The sequence below is a fragment of the Ornithorhynchus anatinus genome, chromosome 11, assembly GCF_004115215.2.
Source record: "Ornithorhynchus anatinus isolate Pmale09 chromosome 11, mOrnAna1.pri.v4, whole genome shotgun sequence".
NCBI classification, from domain to species: Eukaryota; Metazoa; Chordata; class Mammalia; order Monotremata; family Ornithorhynchidae; genus Ornithorhynchus; species Ornithorhynchus anatinus.
This window is the reverse complement of record NC_041738.1, coordinates 46,691,972-46,715,782: the sequence shown is the minus strand read 5'-3', so window position 1 is coordinate 46,715,782 and position 23,811 is coordinate 46,691,972. Positions and strand designations below refer to the sequence as shown.

Sequence of the window (23,811 nt, the reverse complement as noted above, 5' to 3'; positions counted from 1 at the left end):
CGTGGACTGTCCGAAAGACCAACGAATGGATTTTAGAGCAAATTAACCAAAGTGGTTTTTGGAAGGCCAAATGCCTCAACTTAGATTAGCATATTTTGGACACATAATCAGGAAGAGTGATTCTCTGGAGAAGACACTCATGTTAGGAAAAGTCCAGGGAAAACGGAAGAGGCAGGCCGGCAGCTAGATGGAGGCCATAACTTTAACGGGAGAACCATTAGAAAGGTTGCGGATTATGGCAGAGGACAGGAGGTTCTGGAGAAAGCATATCCACGGAGTCGCTGTGAATTAGAAACGACTCGACAATAATGAAGTAGCAGCATTGCCAGTGGATTCCACGGTCATCTAATGGCTCCAAATTAAAATTCAGGATCTTAATCTGCCCACTCCACCGTTGTGGATTTTGACTGGTCAACTCTCTGAGTTCAGATGGTCTTGTGCCAATTCTTAGAGGTGGTGCTGTTTCTGTACAATTCGAGAGAGCGAACTCGTAGAGCCTAACCAACTCGGTTACGTTGTACTCACCCAAGCTGTTAGTACAGTGCTCTGCACACAGTAAGAGCTCAATAAATACCAGTGATTGATCTAACCAACCTAAAGCACAGTAAGGACATCCCCATCTTCAAGGAAGAGTCAGCTAAAATTTCCAAGTCCTGCTTTGGTGACTTACTAACTGTGGTTATCTTCTAGCCTGTGACTCCCTTCTCTCCCTGAGGTCCTGTACTGGATCCTCCTGTGCAGATTCATTTTCACTCTCTTCCTCTTCCTCGTCCTCCTCCTCCTGCTGCTGCCTCCTGGGACTCCGCAGTGTGCTCTGAGCACTCTGAAAAACAATTACACAGCAATGAACTAGATAGTAGTTGAGTCAGTTTCGCAACAGTCAAAAGAATTATCTTCCTATAGTAGAACTAGGGAGTAAGGTACAGAGAGAGGGAATGACTTCTCCATTCAGTCAGTGGCAAAATCAAGACTAGAACCCAGAAACTCTGCTTGGTCTCTGGGGCCCTAACAGAAGAACATGAGAATCTAGAAGCTGGACCGTATGGCACCTTTTCATACCTTTGGTAGTCCTCTCCTCTTCCCCCTCTTTGCCTCCTCCCCTACAGAGAAGGATCACCATTTGTACATTCCAAGCGCTTAGTACAGTGCTCTGCACATAGTAAGTGCTCAAAAAATACTATTGAATGAATGAATCACTGACTAACCAGGGCCTCGCTCTCCCTCTGTGTTTTCACCCCAAGACCCCACTCTCCTCCCTGGGCTGACATCATGGCACACCCCCTTTACCTTCCTCTTGCCCCCAGCCACCCACTGCAGCAAGAGCAGCTGGGACCTGCCGGCAAAGGGTGGCCTGACCAGGACTGTGGTCACCATGACCCCGATCCTAGACATGATCCTCTGTAAAAACTGCCTTCCCCTCTTCCTCCAGGATAACTGCTCTCCAACCTAATTATGCAAACATCTGCAGCACGGCTTAATGGATAGAGCACAGACCTGGGAGTCAGAATCCTGGCTCTGCTACGCGTCTGCTTTATGACCTTGAGCAAGTCACTTAACTTCTCTCTGCCTTGGTTACCTCATCTGTAAAATGGGGATTGAGAGTATGACCCCCATGTGGAAAAGGGACTGTGTTCTGCCTAAGCAACTTGTATCTATCCCAGCACTTAGAACAGTGCTTGGCACATAGTGCTTAACAATTACCATATTATTATTATTCTATGTTTTAGATCCTTGGATGGATTATGATCTGGTATCCCAGTGGAATTGGTTTTGCTTCCATGCTCTCCTCAAGAGCATTTCTTCCTTGATAGATTTTCATTTTCTTTCTCTGAAGTCACCCTGTCTCAATGTGGAGCCCTCTCCATTGCCACCTGAACACTGTGGCTGCATGGATGAGAGGGAGTCCCTGGAGCAGAGCTCACCGTGGACCATGGAACAGGCGAGGGAAGGCTGGTAGCCCCAACTGGTCTTGCATCATAGTTTCCATAATCAATACGGATCTTGGCTCGAAAATCCTATCAGAACAACAAAGGTAATGATATTTATTAAACGCTAACTATGGGCAGAACACTTTGCTAAGAGCTGGGGTTAATCGATCAATCGGTGCTATGTACTGAGCCTTACTGGGGGTTAGAGCACTGTAATAAGGCCTTAGAAAGATTGGTCATGGTCTCTGTCTCACCTTGGTCTCTCAGTCTGAGAGGGACAGCAGGCATTTTAACCCCGTTAGACAGAGGAAGAAACCAAGGTCCAGAGAAGTTGTGACCCATCCAAACTCTCAGGCCACAAAATGGCAGAGCTGGAACAAGACTCCAGTCCGGTGATCTTTCCAGAAAGCCCCGCTGCCAGAATTTGTCATATTCAGCCCCAGAGGATACAAAGTAGCAAGCAAGAATCTGGATGGTGGTGATGATGATGATGAGACAAGGCGAGGATAAACCTGAGATCAGCCCCATAAAAGTTAATTAGGAGACTGGTGAGCTGCTAAACAAACCAGGGATCAGATCAACCAACTGGTAGCAGATTACTCATCTAAAATGAGCTCTATAAACACAACTCATAAATGCAATCTGTAGTTCTGCCTAGAAAGAGAAGACCTACAGAAAGAACAGCCCATCTTTTATCAGCCCTAGATGAAGAGTGACTGTCTTAGAGAAACAGTGTGGCTTAGTGGCAAGAGCATGGGTTTGGAAGTCAGAGGTTATGGGTTCCAATCCCGGCTCCACCACATATCAGCTGTGTGACTTTGGGCAAGTCACTTCACTTCTCTGTACCCCAGTTACCTCATCTGTAAAATGGGGATTAAGACTGTGAGCCCCACATGGGACAAACTGATTACCTTGTATCTACCCCAGCACATAGGTGGCACATAGTAAGTGCTTAACAAATACCATCATTATTATTATTATTGGGAACCAGTTTTCCTCCAAGATCGGTAAACTGCAAGTTTCTTGAGGGCGGGGATCACATCTTTCATTCTATCGTACTCTCCCAAGCATTTAGTGAGGTGCTCTGCACACAGTAAGCAGTCAGTAAATACCATTGATGGGTTGATCTCAAGGGCTTAAAACATAATGAATCAGAGGAGATCTCTGAATTCATAATTTGCTCACAAAAAGTAGGACATGTCCACCTACCTCTATATCTCTTTCCAGGTCAAAGTTTTCTAGAATCTGGAAGGCATTGGAATAGACCTCCACGGCTTTGGCGTGAAAGACCATCTCGATGGTTACAAAGTCAGAGAAAATTTTCTGGGGAAAAATAAAGCAGACAAATCAAAACTCAAGACAACTTTGGAGACTGTACTGCTAGGCAGCCAGGTGTCTAGTGATAGATTTGTATCAATGGAAAGTCACCCTCACTCTGGCTGGGACCCCAGTGATAAAGTAAAGAGATTTAAGTGATCAAGTATCTGGAAAGTTGCCTTAACTCTTCACTTGATTTTACCTGTATCAACCCAGCCCAGGATATAGTAATATTGGTATGTACTGAGCACCTCCTGGGTACAATTCCTTGAGCTAAGCTCTTGGGAAAACACAGCAGAAGCACAAGTCACTTTCCCTGCCCACAAAGAGCTAACATGTTAAGAGGTGAGACAGATATAAAATATTTCCAAATAGAGGAATCAGGATAAATAATTAAAATTGAGGGCAAGAATCATGTCTACCTGCTCTATTGTAATCTCCCAAGCTCATAGTATAGTGAATAAAGGGAGAAAATCAGGGCAACACACAAGGAAGTGGGAAAAGAGGAAATGAGGGCTTAGTGAGGGAAGGCTTCATGGAGGAGATGTGTCTACAATAAAGCTTTGAAGGTGAGGAAAGTAATTGTTGGATATGAAGAGGAAGGATTTTCCGGGCCTGAGGCAGGATGTGGACAAGAGGTCAGTGGAGAATAGATGTGATTTGATGACGGGAAGAGTGGGGGTCAGTTGAACATGAAGAGGAAGGGAGTTCCATTTAGGAAGGTCAATAATGAGGAAGGAGTTGAGAGATGAGAGAGAGGGTTAGTAAATAAGCCAGTTCTAGGTTCCTGAGGTTCCAGGCATCTGAGGTTCTGGGATTCTGAGTTTCCAGATTCCTGATGTTCTAGGTCCCTGGGGTTCCAGGTTCCAGGGGTTCTGGACTCCCTGGGTTCTAGGTTCCTGGGGTTCCAGGCTGCCAACATTCCAGGTTCCTGAGGTTCTGGGCTCCTGAGTTCTAGATTCTTTAGGCTCTGGACTCTTGAGGTTCCAGCCTCCTGAAGGTCCAGGTCCCTGATGTTCTTTCTGAGGTTCCAGATTTCTGAGGTTCTAGTTCCCAGAGGTTCTAGGTTCCTGAGGTACTGATTTCTAGATTTGTGCCAGGCTGCTGGGATTCTAGGTTCCAGGTTCCTGAGGTTCTAGGTCCTCAAGGCTCTAGGTTATTGAGGTTTTAGGTTCCTAAGGTTACTATGTGCCAGACACTGTACTGAGTGCTGGGGTAGATACAAACCTGTCAGATTGGATATAGTCCCTGTCCCACTTAGGGCTCACAGTCTTAATCCTCATTTTACAGATGAGGGAACTGAGGCACAGAGAAATGAAGTAACTCTCCCAAGGTCACGCAACAGACATATGGCAGAGCTGGGATGAGAATCCAGGTCCTTTTGACTCTTAGGCCTGTGCTCAATAGTAATAACAATAGCTGTGCTATTTGTTATGAGCTTACTTTGTGCTAGACAATGTACTAAGTGCTGGGGTGGATACAAGCAAATCAGGTTGTACACAGTCCCTGTTCCACATGGGGCTCATGGTCTAAATCCCCATTTTACAGATGAAGTAGTGGTGGCACAGAGAATTTAAGTGATTTTCCCAAGGTCACACAGCAGACAAGTAGATGAGTTGGGATTAGAACCCAGGTCCTTCTGACTCCCAGGCCCATGCTCTAACCATGATGACACACTGCTTCTCTCATCTTTAGAGAAGGGGAAGATTCTTAAGGTTTTGATGGAAAACAGATCCAGTCTTTCCTTGGAGAAGGAAGAACTATGAGAGGGTTTGTCCTAGGACTGACTGTTTATCAACAGGGACACTCCTAACTGCACAAATGCAAAAGTCACCCTGCTCTTTCCAGGAAACTACCTGAATGTCTTTCAATTTTTGCTTCTGGAAAGTGTCAATGGTCTCTTCCAACTGGTGGGTGGTCCGGTTTGCAACCACGGAAGCTTTCTGAACATTGGTCTCGGCCTGAAATGGGGAAATGGGAAGGAAAAGGCTAACTCAGACTCAGAGATGGGCAAGGAAACAAGTTGACAAAGCCAGGACTATCTGCAGATGGGCCAGCAGTGAACAAGTGATTTGGTTTATCTCAGATAAAGGATCCTGTCTTCAGTAAAGGTGGGCTGGGAAAATGGTTTATCTGCACTGATAGGTTTGTTGTTGGGTTTGGTTTTTTTTGTTCCTCTAAGACTGGGTTAACTCTAGCTTACAGCCTCCTAGAGGACAGATTTCAGGCCCAAGGCATCCATCTGCAGTGTACAGTCATGTGGGACTGGTTTGGTTTCAAAGAGGAATTGATTCTTTTTGTCAACTGCTCAAATTTCTGACATCAGGGGAGAGAAATCAGTGTCAAGAATTGGAGCTAAAAGGCTTGGAATCACAGCCCAGGACTCAAACTGGGGAAGAGTGACTGTCCCCAAGATCAAGAACATAGCAAGGCCTGGGGAAAAACGCATAGTTTTGGCAAAACCATTTCAGGTAATGAAAGTCTCAGTCATAAAGCAGATGAGCATAGACTATCTTGGGTTCAGCACTCAGCTTCCTGGGGGATGAGGAAAAGTAAAGTGAAAAGTTGAAAAGCACATGGAGGTACCATGTGACCTTGTAAGAGCGGGAATCTTTTGACTGAGGTTACCAGAGTGGGTGGGGTTGGGGATGGTTTCTAGGGAAAAAGGGAGTGAATTCTGTTTCTCATCTGCTAGAGATAGGAGGGCAAAAGATCCTCCCATTCATATTGCTCACGGTCCACACTGGCCTTCGCCTCTTTGAGGCTTCACTTAGGCCCAGCTGAAGCCAGACAGCGGAATCCTGGCTCGGCTGGAGCTGGGACTGACAAAGGACATATCTGGTTCTGCTCAGGCCAGCAGAATGCTCACCTATATGGGTGGATAATAGAATCCCACCCACATGACATTGCTGCTCCCCCTGGGGCTGCCGCACTTACCTGGGACTGGAAATGGTGTAGTTAAGGAGTCCTAGTAAACCGAGATTCGGGCTGACTGACTCAAAGACGCTATTCATTCCCCAAGATGCCTTTCCTCCCCTGGTTTCCATCTGAAATTTTGACCCAACCTGAAGTGGGAGACTTTCACACAGGGTTGTCCATCCAAAACAAAGACCCCGAAACAATCCACATTTCATCTGCACTGGATAGATGTAGTCCATTCTACCACCATCTCGATATTTATTAGACATCATGTGTTCATCCTAGATGATAGCCTGATACCACTGAGGAAGCCAAATTTGGGGCCAGAACTCTCTAGGACAATAGGGTGCTAGGAGTATTCATTTAGCACCTATGGTGTGCAGAGCCCTGTAATAAATGCTGGGAAAATATACACGGGTGAGAATTAGATACAGCCCCTGGTTCCCAGGGAGTTCATAATTTAAGAATAAAGGGGAAGTAGGAGACTAGCCACAGATGCATAGGCAAAGACAAAAGAGTAAGAACACAAAGTCAATGTGAAAGACAAGGATGTCATAAAACATGAAAATTAAAAGAGCAGTAGGGAACTGTGGATGGACAAGCAGAGTTTCAGGCTCCTCGGGCCTCAGAATCCTGACAGTGACCACGATGGCCACAGTGAAGCACCTTGACCTTACCAGTGTTCTAAGTTTCAAGGAGGTAGCATCCTGCCACTGTGTCTGTCCTTCTGGTCTGGGGGTGCTGAGGAGGCAAAGGGCTGCCCTTAGGAGGTTTGAGATGGAAACAAGGAGAGATCTGCCAATTATATGATGCAATCTGACATGGGTAATTTCCATTAGGAGGATGATTGGGACAAATAAATTGAAGAGAAGAGAATTGGGAAAATCTCTTACCTTCACTTTCCATAAAAGTATATTATCCATAAGCGCTTACTACAATGGTCTGCACACAGTAAGTGCTCAATAAATACCACTGATTGATTAATAAAGAAAACCAGCATTCCTGGGAGGTGGGCCTAGGCAAACACTGGCATAAAATCAAAGACAAACATCATATTCACCCAGTGAGCCTAAACCCAATTCTCTCATTCCCATTCACCTCCCTCTGGGAAGGTTGAGCAGCTAAGCAATTAGAGATTCGGTCTCCCCTACCTCAACTTCACCACTCTCACCCCACCTCCTGAAAGTGCTCTCAGTGAAGGGGACTTCCCTCACTGCGGTCAATCATGTGCCTTCCCACTTCCTCCAACAAGTCTTTCAATCAATCATATTTACTGAGTGATTACTATGTGCAGAGCACTGTACTAAGCACTTGGGAGAGTACAATACAACAGAATTAAAAGGCATGTTCCCTGTCCACAACAAGCTCAATTTCTCAGCATCCTAAGTCACAGAAAACCATCAGTCAACTCTTGCGCTTATGAATTTAATTATACCCCTCTTCAGCACTCTTATGTATACATATATTTATACCCATATGTGTATACGTATTTACGTCATCTATATATTTTGATCTGTACTCCATGAGCACTTTGATACTCATCCAATCAATCAATGGCATTTATTGAGTGCTTACTACATGCAGGGCACTGTACTAAATGCTTGGGAGGATATAATACAACATAATTAGCAGACACATTCCCTTCCCATAATGAGGTTACAGTCTAGTGATGACACCTAGCCAAATAGCACTTATGTACATCTCCTTATACTCTGCCACTTCCTCTACTTATTTAAATATCCTTCTCCTCTACCAGACTGTAAGCTTCTGACAGCAGGATTCAGGTCTGCCAATTCTAGTATCTTGAACTCTTCCAAGCACATAGCACAGTGCTCTCTTCACAGTAAAAGCTCAATAAATACCATTTTTTAAAAAAATAAAAGTGACAGGTTCCCTGCAGTCAAGGAATTGTAAATATTTTTATGGTTGTCGCCCTCCATTAACATGTAGGCTTCTTGTGGACAGAGAACATATCATTTCTTTATTCTATACTTCCCAAGTGCTCAAGACAGAGGTTTGCCCCAGAGGGGCGCTCAATAGATACGACAATTGCCTAGAATGAAAAATCTGACAGGGAGCCAAGACTCTGAGAATCAGGAAGCGTTTGTCGAGCACTGGGGTGGAACAAGACATACACAATCTATTATGCTATATTGGAGACTCATTAAAAAGTGAATTATTTTTGCCACTTGAAAAAAATGCTAGTGCCGGCCACTTTAACCTAAAACATGTTGTTGTGGCTGTGGGAAGAACTCAGCTGCGGTTTGGTCCCTGGAGAGACTCCTAGTTAGTTACCACAATCTGTTCTGGCTTTTCCGAACATTGCGAGATGGGTTTTTTTCTTCCCCCTTGAACAAGAACAAAAAGGAGCCTGTTTTCATTAGGTCCCACTCAATTCCGTCGGGGTATAGAGTGCTCCAAAGAAACCGCAATGGAAAGCAGTCTCGCCGGGAGCAGGGCTGAGAGCAATCTGCCCTTCTCCAGCCAGCGGGACTACCATTCTGAGATCTCTGGGCAGCGTTGGCAGGCCGGGGCAGCAAGCGGGTTTGGAGGGAGTGGCCCTGCTGCCGAAGGGGTCGAAATGCCAGGCCAGGTCACCGGCGGCAAAGGATACGATCGTCTGGCGGTCAGAGGGTGACTTCTGCCGGAGCCGCTCCAGTTTCTCTAGCTGCTTGATCTCATTGTTCCGGACGTTGTTGAACTTCTTGATCTCTGCCTAAAGGGGACAGATGGTACAGAGGACGATGTTGAGAAGACCAGGAGATGGGGGTGGGGAGGAGAACTGAAGAGGGTTGCCGCAGCTTCAGGCTTCATGCCTGGCACTCACCCGGGTTTGCTTAATCTGGGTTCCGTAGAGCTTCAGGGGATTGACAACCTTGGTTTCCAGTCTTTCAACCTGAAAGAGCAGGAGGAAGAGGTGACCGTAGGAAGGGTCAGTCTCACTGCAGTTCTGTCCCATGTACATCCTCAAAATAGAAGCTGTCACTCTCTCCTTTTGCCTTCCCTTGTCCCTTATTCTCTTCTACAGGGATACTCCCCACAGAATGTCCTTCTCCCCACTGGTGCCCAATTAGGAGCCAGACCCAGAGAGTCACCGAGCCTCTGCCTCACCTCACTTTGGAAGCTGAGCCGATCCCTTCCCCCACCACCTTGCTCTTTGGGCCTGGTCTTATTTTTCTTTTTATTGGTGATTGTTAAGCACTTACTATGTACCAGGCAGGACACAGTCCATGTCCCATATGGGGCTCACAGTCTTAATCCCCATTTTACAGATGAGGTAACTGAGGCACAGACAAGGGAAGCGACTTGTCCAAGGTCACACTACAGACAAATGGATGTCCTTCCATCACCTCAAACTTAACATGTCCAAAACAGAGTTCCTTATTTTCCCACCTAAACCCTGTCCTCCCGCTGACTTTCCCATCACTGTAGATGGCACCACTATCCTTTCTGTCTCACAAGCCCGTAACCTTGGCTTTATCCTTGACTCCCCTCTATCATTCAACCCACATATTCAATCTGTCCCCAAATCCTGTTAGCCCCATCTTCACAACATTGCTAAAATCCACCCTTTCCTCTCCTTCCAAACTGCTACCTCATTAATACACTCATCCTATCCCACCTGGATTACTGCATCAGCCTCCTTGCTGACCTCCCAGCCTCCTGCCTCTCCCCACTCCAGTCTATACTTCACTCCGCTGCCTGGATCATTTTTCTACAGAAACTGTCAGAACATGTCACCCACTCCTCAAAAAACTTGAAGGTTGCCCATCTACATCCACATCAAACAAAAACTCCTCACCATTGGCTTTAAAGCACTTCACCACCTTGCCCCCTCCCACCTCATCTTGCTTCTCTCCTACAACCCAGACTGCACACTTCGTTCCTCTAGTGCTGACCTTCTCAATATGCCTCAGTCTCACCTGTCTTACTGCCAACCCCTGACCCACATCCTGCCTCTGGCCTGGAACGCCCTCCCTCTTCAAATCCAACAGACATTACTCTCCCTCTCTTCAAAGCCTTACTGAAGGCCCATCTCCAAGAGGCCTTCCCAGACTAAGCCCCACTTTTCCCGATCTCCCACTCTCTTCTGATTCACCCTGACTTGCTCCCTTTGCTCTTCCCCCATCCCAGCCCCATAGCACTTATGTACATATCTGTAATTTTATTATATTTACATATACTGATGTCTGTTTCCCCCATATCTAGACTACAGACACACTCAAAGCTCACTGTGGGCAGGGATTGTGACTATTTATTGTCGTATTGTACTTTCCCAAGTGCTTAGTACATTGCCCTGCATACAATAAACTCTCAATAAATACAAGTGAATGGATGAAGTGGAAGAGCTGGGATGAGAACCCGCATCCTTCTCACTCCCAGACCCATGCTCTATCTACTAGGCCACTCTGCTTTTCATGGTCTGGGATCGATAGCGGGTCTGCTTCCAACAGCAGGAAGTCCCAAGGGTCCAGACAGCTCCCAGAAGACCCCTCTCTCTTTGGCCTCTTCCCCCGGGGACATGTAGAGGTCTGGTCTCCCTGGAGTTCTGGGGACAAGGGATGACCCAGGCCAGCCTTAAACCTCTGTGGTAATGTCATCAGGCTTATGTCTCTGAAGGAAGAAGCTGACTCTTCCTTAAAACCGTAAGGAGAGTGGCCATGAGGAGAGTGGCTAAGGTAATTCCGCTCCCTCGATCGTGGCCCACCCCTGGAGGAGGCTGAGAAGGGAATATGTTTAGCCTACGTGTCAGCCACGTCCCTGCTCACCCGAGCAGCAAAGGTGCTGGATGCAGATGAACTCATTCATTTCCAGTGACTAGGGAAGGGAGCTTTAACCTGCTGCTTCTATAGATTGAGCAAGGCCCTGAAAGAGGAATTCAAGGTCCCCATAGCAACTCCAGCATCTAGTGCAAACTGTTGCTTTGGCTCAGGAGATAGGACATACTTTGCTTTTGCCCTTCCGGGGGTCGGTATATGGGATGCGCCATACACCATGCATGTGGAGCAGGTTGGCCTAGTGGAAAGAGACAATTCAGAGGATCTGGGTTCCAATCCTCACTCCCCAACTTATCTGTTTAACTGTGACCTTGGGCAAATCGCTTCTATTCTTGGTGCCTCAGTTTCTTCATCTGGAAAATATACCTGTTCTCCCTTCCATTTAGACTGGGAGCTCCATGTGGTACAGAGACTGTGAACAATCTGTTTATGGTATATCTACCCCAGTGTTTAGTAAAGTGGCTGGCACATATTAAGCACTTAGTACAGTGCTCTGCACATAGTAAGCACTCAATAAATACGATTGAATGAATGAACTTAACAAATACTACAGTTGTTACTACCACTGTTATGCTTTAATCAAGGCCAGGCCGGGTGGAGGGAAGAAGTCTTCAATCAATCGGATTTATTGAGCACTTTGTCATACTAAGTACTTAACAAATACCACAATTATTATTACCATCATTATGCTACAATCAGAGTGGGAAGAGGGGTCTTCAATCAATCCAACATATTTATTGAGCACTTACTATGTGCAGAGCACTGTACTATAAGACAGAGTCGATAGATGTGTTCCCTGCTCACAGGAAGCTTACAGTCTAGTCTTGCAAACATACATCCCTAATGCATCGTGGATCAGAGCCTTCGGTAAAAGGTGGACTTAGAATGAAAAGCCTGGGGTGACAGTGTGGAGGGAGACTGTACAGCATCTGTTTTTTTCTCTTAGGGATTTGTTCGAAGCTTCGGGTGGGTGAAAGGGCACTGGTTACATCTGAAAAAGGTCAGTTCTGGCAGCCTGCCTCTCTCTTGTTCCTGTTCCCGTTTACTGGCGGTCCATCTGCTGGGACAGGATTCTGCTTTACATATCCCAGTAACTGGAAAGAGGTCATTGTCTCTCAGCCAAGTGACCGGGAAACAGCTTTGGAGAGAATTAAGTAGCCATAAATATGGAAATTGAAGAGGCCTCAGAGCAGCAGAGGTTAGAGCTTCACCGTGGTAATTAAGTTTTCAGATATTCAGGGATGGCAATTCAAAAAGGTTTTCCTCTCGGAAAGCCACTGCTGGAAAAGAAGCTGTACTTGACAGCTAAGGACCCATCCAGTTGGGAGAGTAGGGGGGTCCCCTGAGCCTCAGAGGTGGGGACATTCAGCAAACCAGGGTGGTTCTGGGGGAGATAACCCATACTGTTCTATTTCTTGCTTCACAATGGGAAGGAAGTGGAGCTTGCACCTGTCCACAGAACAGGAAGTCTATAAAAAAATGCCAGGGGGGAAGAGTCGGGAGGTCTCTCGGATCCTGTAGTAGCCAGTTGGTCTGACCCTGAGGTAGGACAGACCTGGTAACTTCATTGCAAGCGGCTGGTGAAGAAACTGTGACAAGGAGACTGGGAGAAGCAGAGTGGCCTAGTGGAAAGAGAATGGGCTTGGAAGTCCACACTGAAGCAGTGTGGCTCAGTGGAAAGAGCACGGGCTTTGGAGTCAGAGATCATGGGTTCGAATCCCTCCTCTGCACTTGTCAGCTGTGTGATTTTGGGCAAGTCACTAGTGTGGCTCAGTGGAAAGAGCACGGGCTTTGGAGTCAGAGATCATGGGTTCGAATCCCTCCTCTGCACTTGTCAGCTGTGTGATTTTGGGCAAGTCACTTAACTTCTCTGTGCCTCAGTTACCTCATCTGTAAAATAGGGATTAAGACTGTGAGCCCCACGTGGGACAACCTGATTCCCTTGTGTCTACCCCAACGCTTAGAACAGTGCTCTGTACATAGTAAGCGCTTAACAAATAACATTATTATTATTATTAAGTCAGGGGACTTAGATTCTAATCCAGGCTCTGCCAACTGCTCTGCCAATTGCTTGCTCTGTGACCTTGGACAAATCATTTAACTTATCTGTGCCTCAGTTTCTTCAACCATAAAGTGGGGACTCAATACTGTTCTCCCTCCTACTTAAGATGGTGGCCACATAGGACAAGGACAGTATCCAATCTAATTAACTTGTACCTATCCCAGTGCTTAGAACAGTGTTTGACACATAGTAAGTGTTAAACAATACCATAAAACCAAACCAAAATAAACAAGGATTTTATCTGGGGTGAAGACAGGCTTCGGAGAACTCATAGTATGGAAAGGCACCATTCGGCACTTTTTCCCACCCTAAGTGGAACCTCTTAGGTCTTGCCAGAGGCCTGGGCTGAAACAATGCTGGGAGTCCAGGTTGCACAGCTGTGGAATAGTCCCCCTCATTGACCCCATGAAGTAGTCCGGGGTTCTGACTCTCTCCACAGCTACAGGATGCTTGGAGGAACTTGATGATGGTAGCAGCGTCCTTGACAACCAGCCTAGTGTTTATAGGTATCCCCAAGGTCTCTTCCATAAGCCTGTTGTGGGCTGCTCATCCATTGATTTATCCAGCTAGTCCACGGACATACGAAACCAGCAGTTCCCCCAAATTCTGACTCTTAAGGAGAGTCAGAACTGATTTCCTCATAGGAACAATGTTATAAAGGGAGGATTGGTTCCCGAACGCTGGAGACCAAATTTCTACCCAAATTACCCAAAATGCTGGTCTCAGTCAATTATAGATGAGACATATAATAATAATAATAATGTTGGTATTTGTTAAGCGCTTAATGTGTGCAGAGCACTGTTCTAAGCGCTGGGGTAGACACAGGGGAATCAGGTTGTCCCACGTGGGGCTCACAGTCTTAATCCCCATTTTACAGATGAGGTAACTGAGGCACAGAGAAGTGAAGTGACTTGCCCACAGTCACACAGCTGACAAGTGGTGGAGCTGGGATTCGAACTCATGAGCTCTGACTCCAAAGCCCGTGCTCTTTCCACTGAGCCACGCTGCTTCTCCAATATTCATGTCTTTATGTTGAGGCAGCAAGGTTCTAAGATACGGTAACTGACTTTTACTTCTTCAGAAGTAAAATTAACATGACGACCCTCCCTGGTGTCTCCACCTGTCCATCAGGTGACTGGCCCTCCTTCCCTGTACCCTTTAAACATTCTGGCTTTCCCCCCATCCCTACCGCAACCTTTATAATTCCCCACAATCCCCATGGTCTTCTGCCCATCACAGCCACCCATGCTCCAGGGGCTAGTGCCATAAAAGAAGCTAGTGTTGTAAAGTTGAAACCGATAAGGTTTGCCAATTTAAAAACATTATAAGTCTTGTTCATCTTAACACAGAGCCTCTTAAATCGAGGTCTGTCTGTATAAATCCCATTTGGGCCTGCTGATATTTTCAACCTCAGCTCTTTCCTGTGGAAATAAATTCTATTTCCTTACCACAGTAGGGCATTAAGATGGCGCCATCATATAATAATCACAGTATTTGTTAAATGCTTGCTATGAGCCAGGCAGTGTACTAAGCGCTGGGCTCTGTACTAAGTTCTGGGCATTGTACTATATTTGGTGGACCTAAGGAGGAAGGTTTTTGGAAATGCAGCTGCAACTGATATGGGTCATTATGGGGCAGAGGGAGGCAAGGTTGGGGATCTGTTTTTTATAATAATCAAGAGCCTGTATTTTCAGATTGAATTGACATGTTCTCTTAGAGATTTTAAGAAGCCCAATGAGTTATTTCTTTAGCTGCTTCTTCAGTCTCGTAGTCCAAAGAGGGGACCAACTTACTGACCTTTTGGGTGATTTTCAACAATCATCTCTCTGATTCTGATATGAATATACCTTAATGGTTGAAAACAGGTAATCTTTTTCTTTGTTTGTGATGGTAAATTAAGGGGTAAATGAGGAGGCACAGGGAAGAGATATGCTCCTGCCTCCCTGTTCCAAAATAAAGTGCCATGGCTTGGGGCCACACTAAGAACTGTGCAGAGACTTCCATAAGGAGAAAAGAAGAGTGTATGTCAGGAGCTTTGTGGTAACCCAGTTTAAGATAAGGAACAATAACAAGATAGGGTGTGTCTGCAGTTACTGAGGATTTTTTAAGAATCTTTATTGCCTAATTACTTTTCTATTTGGTTTATGTACTCTCAGCTAAAAGAGATTTAAGATTCTAACTTAGATAACGGTACTTCTGTATGTACAGTAAACATTTCTCCTTGTCATTTCTCTACAGAGGTGATTTTATAAAGTCTGAAAACAAGTCCATTTCCTTGGGAGGAGATGGCATAACTGCACTGGGGAAAGAGATGAGGAAATTGACTTTCTTCCCTAAACTTTGGGGGCCAGGTCAGTAGCTACATGCACGCTCCTCCTTCAGTGGTTTCCTGTGTATTTTGAGTGTCCAAACCTGTTCAATCATGAGAAGGTGGCAGAAAATTATCTGGACAATTTTTGGGACCCCTAGCCAGAAATATTTTCTGGACCAGAGAGTGAGGATGTTTGAGCCCTCCAGTTATCCGTGATGGTTCCAATTGGTAAATATTTCCTTTGCAGACATTTCTGGTTTACCACAGGGCAAGGACCACCAAGCTGGGAGTTTTGAGTTGAACACAGCTGTGCCATGGTCAGCCCCACATGGAGCAAGCCAGGGAGCCACTCCATCCAAATCTGTCCTCCTGCACAAGCCCCAGGATCAAATCCTAGTGGAAAGAGCATGTGTCTGGGAGTCAGGGGACCTGGGTTCTAACACTGGATCTGCCACTTGCCTGCTGTGTGACCTTGGGTGAATCACTTCACTCTTGTGTTTGTCTGATTTTAGTGAATCTACCTCAGTGCTTAATATAATAATAATAATAATGTTGGTATTTATTAAGCGCTTACTATGTGCAGAGCACTGTTCTAAGCGCTGGAGTAGACACAGGGGAATCAGGTTGTCCCACGTGGGGCTCACAGTCTTCATCCCCATTTTACAGATGAGGGAACTGAGGCACAGAGAAATGAAGTGACTTGCCCACAGTCACACAGCTGACAAGTGGCAGAGCCGGCATTCGAACCCATGACCTCTGACTCCAAAGCCCGTGCTCTTTCCACTGAGCCACGCTGCTTCTCTAATATGGTGCCTGGCCCATAGTAAACACTCAACAAGACTCAGAATTATTATTATTAATGATGAGAGAGTCACATTAACTTGATGCATTTGCAGCTTGGAAGAAGCTGTCTTGGGTCCCATTCCCACATGTGGATGAAGTCTCACCACCACTAGCTGTGCCTGTGAATATAGGGGACAGCTAGGCACATATGCTAAGAGGAAAATAACTTCTCCATTTGCACCATCTCATCCCAGAGCTGTTGGGAATCCAACTTTGTAAAGCTTTTGGGGTGTGTGAAGCCCGAATCACACTGTAGAAACTCCACTTATCCTCTCTGCAGAACGTACATTAGCAGAACTCCCACTGGCAATGGGCTTCTATATTTCCCACCCCCTGCCTGCCCTTTACCAATACAATTTAGCAGAAGAGCATCGTATTAGTCTAATTCACTGCAGCCTGGATACCACAGGCATTCACCGCAGCCCATTAGCACCTTATTGTATTTCCCTGCTAACATCAGATGGTAATAGGATATAATTAAGAAACTGCAGTTCCACACCCTATCTAGTCACAACAAGGTATAAGAAAGTATCTGAACGATGACCTGGCTGGTTTAGTGCAATCCCCATGCCTCGACTGAGTTGGAATTATAGCAGTGGCAGAACCTAAAATTAGCCATCTTGCGTGTATGTATGTGTATGTGTGTGTGTGTTTACTCCTGAGCAGTTGTGTTGCCGTGTAATGCTAAGTGTATACATAAGACCCCAGTTTCTTTTTTTGGCATTCAGGCTGGATGTAGAGAAAAGATCAAGAAGGAAATATTTTCTTCACTGCTGCCTGGACTCCCCTTCTCCCGTGGGCCTCCCAGCACTTAGACTTCTGTCAGTTGTGCTGGCCGCTGACATCATCCGTAGGAGGTCACAGGCACCGAACGGGGAGGCAAGAGAGACTGCCTCTCCTCCAGGGGGATGAGATCATTTAGCTGAGGCAGCTCTCTCACCTTGGTCAAAGGCCTCCACAACTCTTTCTCCCTAACCTGACACCCGCTACTGGCTTGTTTTATTAACCAGTGTCATTTTCTTGCAAGCAGCAGCTGAATCACAAAGAGACCTCCACAGTGTTCCCCTCTCCTATGCTCCCTTCTCTGGTGCTCCCTTCTTCCCCTGGGGCATCTATGCAGCAGCAAATGAGGGAAGACCACAACCTCTGAGGACCTGTAGGCCAGAGCCGGAGTGGCATTTGTCTTGTGCAGGGAAGGCAGAAATCATGTCTTCTACCTCTATTGTATCCCCAAGTGCTTAGTACATTGCTTTTTTATATTTGTTAAGCTTTCACTGTGTGTTAAACGCTATTCTAAGTGATGGGGTAGGTACAAGTTAATTAGGTTGGACAAAGTCCAGGTCCCACATGAGGGTCACAGTCTAAAAGGAGGGAGACCAAGAGAACTGAGACACAGAGAAGTGACTTACTCAAGGTCACATAGCAAGCAATTGGTCTGACTCCCAGACCTGAGGTTTTTCCATTAGGCCACGTTGCTTCTCTTGCTTGGAGATTAAGGCCATGCTGTATATGCAGTAGATGCTCAATAAAGGTGATTGGTGGATGGGAGGCAGGGAAATAGAGCACATGATCTTTCAAAGTGTTTTCCATCTCTGGGATTCTCTGATCCCTTCACCCTCAGGTACTATCATTTGCTCTAATGTCTGTTGCCTCCTCTAAACTATAAGCTCATTGGGGGCAGGGAATATGCCTACCAACTCTGTTATATTGTACTCTCCCAAGCACTTAATACAGTGTTCTGCAAACAGGACTGTATCTGGTCTGATTCACTTCTACATACTCCAGCACTTAGTGCTTGACACATAGTAAGCACTTAACAAGGACCACAAAAAAAATGAATAAAAAAAGGAGCCTCGTTGAAGGGGGTTTGGTTTTGCGGCTAGCTAGACTCAGGCAAAGATGTGGATCTTACCTCAGCCTGACGGTAATCTTGAACTTTTGCTAATTCCTCTGCAAAGTTCTTCATGGCCGTGCGCAGTTCAGCGTTCTCCGTGTTGGCAAAGTCGATAAGCTGCTTAACCAGCAGGTCAGACTTATCCCGCAGTCTGGCAGTCTTCCGGGTGTAGGCGGCCAGAAGGGTGCAGAACTGGCCAAAGTACTTCTCCGCATTGTTCACTGTGTTCTCCATGACCTTCGCCTGACTATCCCTGAGGGGAACAGCATGGTGGGGGAGGATTGTGGTCAGCCCCTCTAGAGCTGGGCTGCCCTGGCCAGAGAGCCTAGCAGACTGGCCCCAGACCAGACTCTAGGCCCCAAATTGGCTTCTCCTTCTAGAAATAGATTGATCTGGACAGATCCTACATTTCTTGTTCTTCTGAAGCTTTCAAATCTATGTATGGCCTCCACTGGCAAAAGCCTCTCCTGTCTCTCAACAATCATCTCAGAATGAATTCTGCCTCCAGTTCCTTGGCTTCCTTATTTGAATAGAAAGGGAGGGACATTTTTATGAAAATACAGCGAACGTTCTGGGATTAATAATTTTAATAATAATTTTGGTATTTGTAAAGTGCTTACTTTGTGCCAAACACTGTTCTAAACACTGTGGTAGATATAAGGTAATCAGGTCAGACACAGTATCTATCCCACATGGGGCTCACAGTCTTAATCCCCATTTTACAGATGAGGTAAGTGAGGCACAGAGAAGTTAAATGACTTGCCTAAGGTCACTCAGCAAACCTGTGGCGGATCTGGGATTAGAATTCGTGTCCTCTGACTTCCAAGCCCGTGCTCTTTCCACTACGCCACTCTGCTTCTCATTTGTGCCTGAGACCCAGGTCCTGTAGCTCTTACATAGAACTGTTGAACAGCTGAGGTCAGGTGAAGTGAGATCTTTGTGATGTCTTAGGGACTCACTGGGTTGGCAACCTCAGGTGAGCATCGAGTCAGTCGATTTTATTTATTGAGCGCTTACTGTGTACAGAGCTCTGTACTAAGTGCTTGGGAGAGTACAATGTAACAATATAATAGGCACAATCCCTGCCCACAGTGAGCTTACAGTCTAGAGAGGGAGACAGACATTAATATAAATAAATAAAATTGCAGATAAGTACATAAGTGCTCTGGGGTTCGGAGTGGAAAAAAAGGAAATGAGGACTTAGGGAAGGCCTTATGGATGAGGTATGTCTTCAATAAAGCTTTGAAGGTAGGGAGAATAATTGTCTTTTGGATATGAGGAGGGAGTGTATTCCAGGCCGGAGGCAGAATGTGGGCAAGAGGTTGGAGGCGAGATATAGGAGACTGAGGTACAATGAGAAGGTTAGCACTAGAGGAGCAAAGAGTGTGGGCTAGGTTATAGTAGGAGAGTAGCCAGGTGAGATGGGGGGCAAGGGGATTGAAAGCCAGTTGTAAGAATTTTTTATTTGATGCAGAGGAGAATGGGCAACCACTGGGCGTTCTTCAGGAGTCGGGAAAATGTGGCCTGAATGCCTCTATAGAAAAATGATCCGGGCAACAGGGAACCATGAGAATCCAGTTTCGGAGGGAAACCAAGTCTTATTACTTTCAAATTCCCATAAGGTTGGGGGGAAAATGTCCTTCTGAATTTAACCAGGAGCTGACAGAGGGATTTCAGTTTATAGGGTGTACCTGGCACCAGGTAGTTTGAGGGGATGGGGGGCACTTGGAACCAAGGTCTGTTGGCTATATAACAGTACCTACAAAATGAGTAAGCCCAGCTGAGTTTTGCTTTGGAAATCTAGTAGCCTGGTCCATGGAGTGGGTTAAGGTGGATCAATATTCCTTTCTGTGGGGCCTGTTCCTTTGAAGGCAATCCCAAAGACCACTCTACTCTTCAGAGACAGAGAATGGGTTAGGCTGAGGTTCTTCAGTACTGTCACTGGTACCATGGGTCATACTTCCCAGCATTGCTCTGGGCTACTCAGTCCAAGCCCCTTAGGCAAAGTGCTGTGGACTTGTTTTACTTAGGAATGTTGAGGATAAGATTCTTTTTCACTTCAGAGGGCTGATGGATCTCTGTCAAAACCTAGTTTATGATTAATTTATGGCCTTCCAGTTACTGTTGTTTTCTCACCCTGCTTTGCTTCTATTCTAGTGGAAAGAGCACAGGCCTATGAGTCAAGAAGCTTGGGTTGTAATCCCAACTCAACCAATGGCCCACCTGGTAAACTTGAGCAACTCACTTAACTTCCCGGTGCTTCAGTTTCCTCATCTGCAAAAATAGGGGTAAGACACTTGTCCGCCCTCCTCCTTAGACTGTGAGCCCTATGTAGGACAGGGATTGTGCCTGATCCGATCATGAATTTACCCCAGCACGAGCACAGTGCTTGGCATATAGAAAGTGCTTAACAAATACAAAAAAAAAAAGTAAGTGCTCAAGAAATACCACAATTATTCTCCTTTCACTTGTGCCCTACTTCAGGGACTCAGGACCCAAGCCAATTTTCCCCAGAGTGGAGTGCTAAATAAAGGACTCAGGCCAATTTTCCACAGAGTAGAGTGCTAAATCAAGGAAAAGTCTCCAAGTTCAGCTTTAGATTGACAGCTGGGATACTGTGGGACTCATCTCACCTTCTGTAGCTCCTCTCCCAAAAGGAGTTGGAGCCCAGGCCAGCTCTGTGGCTGCATTTCTGTAGCTCACAGAAAGGGTTGGAGCCCAAGGACCTGAGGGTGGAGTTTGGGAAGAGGGAGAACAAAGAAGGTGTCTGGGGGTGAGAAGAAAGTTACTGCACACCACCAGCCCTTTGCCTAGAGAATTAATTTTCACCTCCATTTCCTGAGCAACAATCACAATAATTGTGGTATTTGTTAAGCATTTGCTATATGCCAACACCTGAGCTCCTAACTGAGGTAGATTCAATGCCATCAGAGCTAAGGAAGTCTCCGACCCCCTTGGAGTTCGCAATGTAAGGAGGAGAAAGAACAGGCATTTGATCCCCATTTTACAGATGAGAACACAGAGATACAGAGCTGTGAGCACCATAAGGGACAGAGATTGAGTCCAACCTAATTAACTTGTATCTATCTACTCCAGGGCTTAGAATAGTGTTTGACACATAGTAAGCACTTAACAGATACCATTAAAAAAAGTGCCTTGCCCGAGGCCCCAGAGCAGTTAAGTGGCAGAGCTGAAATTAGAACCCAGGCCTCCTGTCTCTTTCCATTAGGCCACACTGCTTCTCTACGAACAGATCCCCAGGGGTGACTTGGCCGATGAGAGTAACTCACAGTCAGGCCTTTATCTCTCCCTGCCTGCCAGGAATGATCGAATCTCTCATCTGGCGGCCAGATGCACTGAGCATGTTTGCTTTCGGGCAGCCTCGCCGTGCCGGGAACACTCCCAGCTGAAACCTCCTCACTGAGAGCAGCTGTTCTCCAGGTGAGCCAAGGGGAGTAAGCCCCCCGGGCCGAGCTGGAGGGGCTGCGCCAAGCCGGTGTCAGCTGGAAGCCCCTCTCTGCTGTCTCAGAGCCTGCTTCCCCCCTTGGCGTCCGAGGCCTCGGATCACTGCTAAGGCTCACGCCTGCTGCTGCTGCCGTCCTCTCTTCCTTGAAACTAAGCTAGCCCCGCAGGAGCTACTGGCAAACTCTGCCAAGAGCGAGGTTAATGGGCAGCTGCAGCTGCCGCTTCTTAGGATTTCCCACCTGTCACTCTGTTGCTGCCAGTCTGAGACTTCAGCCTGGGTGACAGAGCACTCCAGGCTTCTAGGTCCCTATGTGGAGGAGTGGGGGGAGCGGAGAAGATGGACCAAACCCCCAACTTCACCCCATCAGAGTAGTAAGCTGGTTGCAAGCGAGAACTGGCTAGAAGGTTTTCCCTGGGCAGGGGACCCTGGGATCGACCCGTTCCTCCCAGGACCCCTCGGCTCACCCAATCAAAAACACCCAGAGTCAAGCAGTTTTTCCACTGCGTCTCAAGCCATTTCTGTAAATGACATGGGTCTCTGCCTCCAAGAAAGTCTGCCTCAGTCCCCAAAGTCCAATCTATTTACTGGATGAGCAGTGTGGGGCATAGATGTGGGGGCAGGGATGGTTAGGTCTGGGCCGGCAAGGGGGTAGCCAAGGCAGCTCACTGTGGGCAGGAAACAGGTCTTCCAACTCTGTTGATATTAATATTAATGTCTGTCTCCCCCTCTAAAATGTAAGTTCATTGTGGGCAGGGAATGTATCTGTTATATTGTGCTCTCTCAAGTGCTTAGTACACAGTAAGTGCTCAGTAAATACGAGTGAATGAGTGAATGAACTGCTGTATTGCCTACCATGTCTACCAACTCTCCCTAGTATAGTGCTTTGCACATAGTAAGTGTTCCATAAATACCACTGATGATGATAAGGCTAGGGGCTGGTTTCCCTGACTCTCCTTCCAGTCAGCCCTCCTCAAAGCCGATGAAGCCAATTTTGCGATGCACTGTGGCTTTCTCACAGCCGGACGGCATAGTCCCCATGCCCTCCTCAAACGCCAAGGCGCGGGGAGGCTGATGAAGCAGAGTCTGCAAAAGCCTCTGAGCTCCTCTTTAAAAAGCGACCCCCCACATGTAGTTCCCGGTGGGAGCTGCCACATTAAGCAGCAGGTCGCTGTTTCACAAGTATAGATCAGGCCACTCATTTTCTGCTGCCCCTCAGCAGTGGTTTAAAATGATGGCCACCCCTGCTCCCATACTCCACTCCTTATATTACAGGTGCTTTTCAAAAAGACCAGAGGACTATTAAACATCTCCAGGAGGGATCTTTTCCCACCTCCTTTGGCTTTCAGTGAGAATGATGAGCACTTCAGCTTTCAGACCCATGGGGATGGAGACATAAACACTCTCCTTCCAGATGTACACCCAATAGATGTTTTTCAGACAGAGCTCCTTCTAGGGGTAGGAGTGGGGGAAAGAGTGCCACTTTTTACCTTCTTCACCCCCACCTGACTTTTCCCTTTTCACCTCCCGCAGCCCCATCTCCTTTAATGCCTGCTATGATCATAGATAATGGCCTTCAACAGCATTTCTTCTGCATTTTCCCACCTGTCTGACATTTGGGGTCCTCAGCTCCTCCCACTAGAGGTTCTCAAAGTGCTTTATAGTTGAAAGGGGTGACTGCACAACAGCAAATTAATGCTCTTCCCTGATCTTCTGTGAGAGTCTGCAGAGAAACTGGATGCAGCAGCAACAGCAGCCCTAGGTTTTTTGTAGCTAGAAGAAGGGGGAGGAGAAGAGGCAGAGAAAGGAGGTGGAGGAAATATCAGAGAAGAAGACTCAGTGGCTCCTAGGAGAGAAGAGGGAGCAGCTTACCTGGATAGGATGATGTTCATTGTTACAGAAGAAGTCAGCTGGCTTTTATAGGCAATTAGAGGGGTTTGGGTTTAAGTCACAACAATAATAACCAGGGTCCTCCAGGCCGTGAGGAGCGGAGCCAGGGCTGACGGAAAAAAGGAGCAGCTGTTCCCGACCTGGCCCAGGTGACGCTGGCAGCCTGGTTGCTATAGTGATGCTACCAACAGCACGTTGGCCAGCACTCAGAGGGGGTGCCGCCCGGTTGCCCTGGGTAACAGTGTGACTGGAGGTAAGCCTTCCTCAGGCTCCCTCCCTGCAGGCTCACTGCTCAGCCGCCCACATCTTTACTTTCTCCATGTCCCTCTCCACCCACCTTTCCCACCCCAGAGACCTATGAGTTGGAGAGATTATATTGCCAGGCCTCAGCTCTTGTTTGTGGGGG

General features: G+C 46.7%; 1 protein-coding gene across 1 annotated transcript; it reads right to left on the bottom strand.

The window, feature by feature from the left end:
* Positions 1–79: 79 nt before the first annotated feature.
* CIBAR2 (CBY1 interacting BAR domain containing 2) lies at positions 80–23,553 on the bottom strand. The gene is made up of 9 exons (XM_029075732.2): positions 23,388–23,553; positions 18,071–18,305; positions 8,992–9,060; positions 8,779–8,880; positions 6,183–6,188; positions 5,102–5,206; positions 3,138–3,251; positions 1,923–2,015; positions 80–823 (listed from the first exon to the last, which is right to left on the bottom strand). Exons 1-9 carry the CDS (start codon positions 23,405–23,407, stop codon positions 680–682), a joined length of 888 nt encoding a protein of 295 aa, XP_028931565.1. The 5' UTR covers positions 23,408–23,553; the 3' UTR covers positions 80–679.
* Between the last annotated feature and the right edge of the window lie 258 nt (positions 23,554–23,811).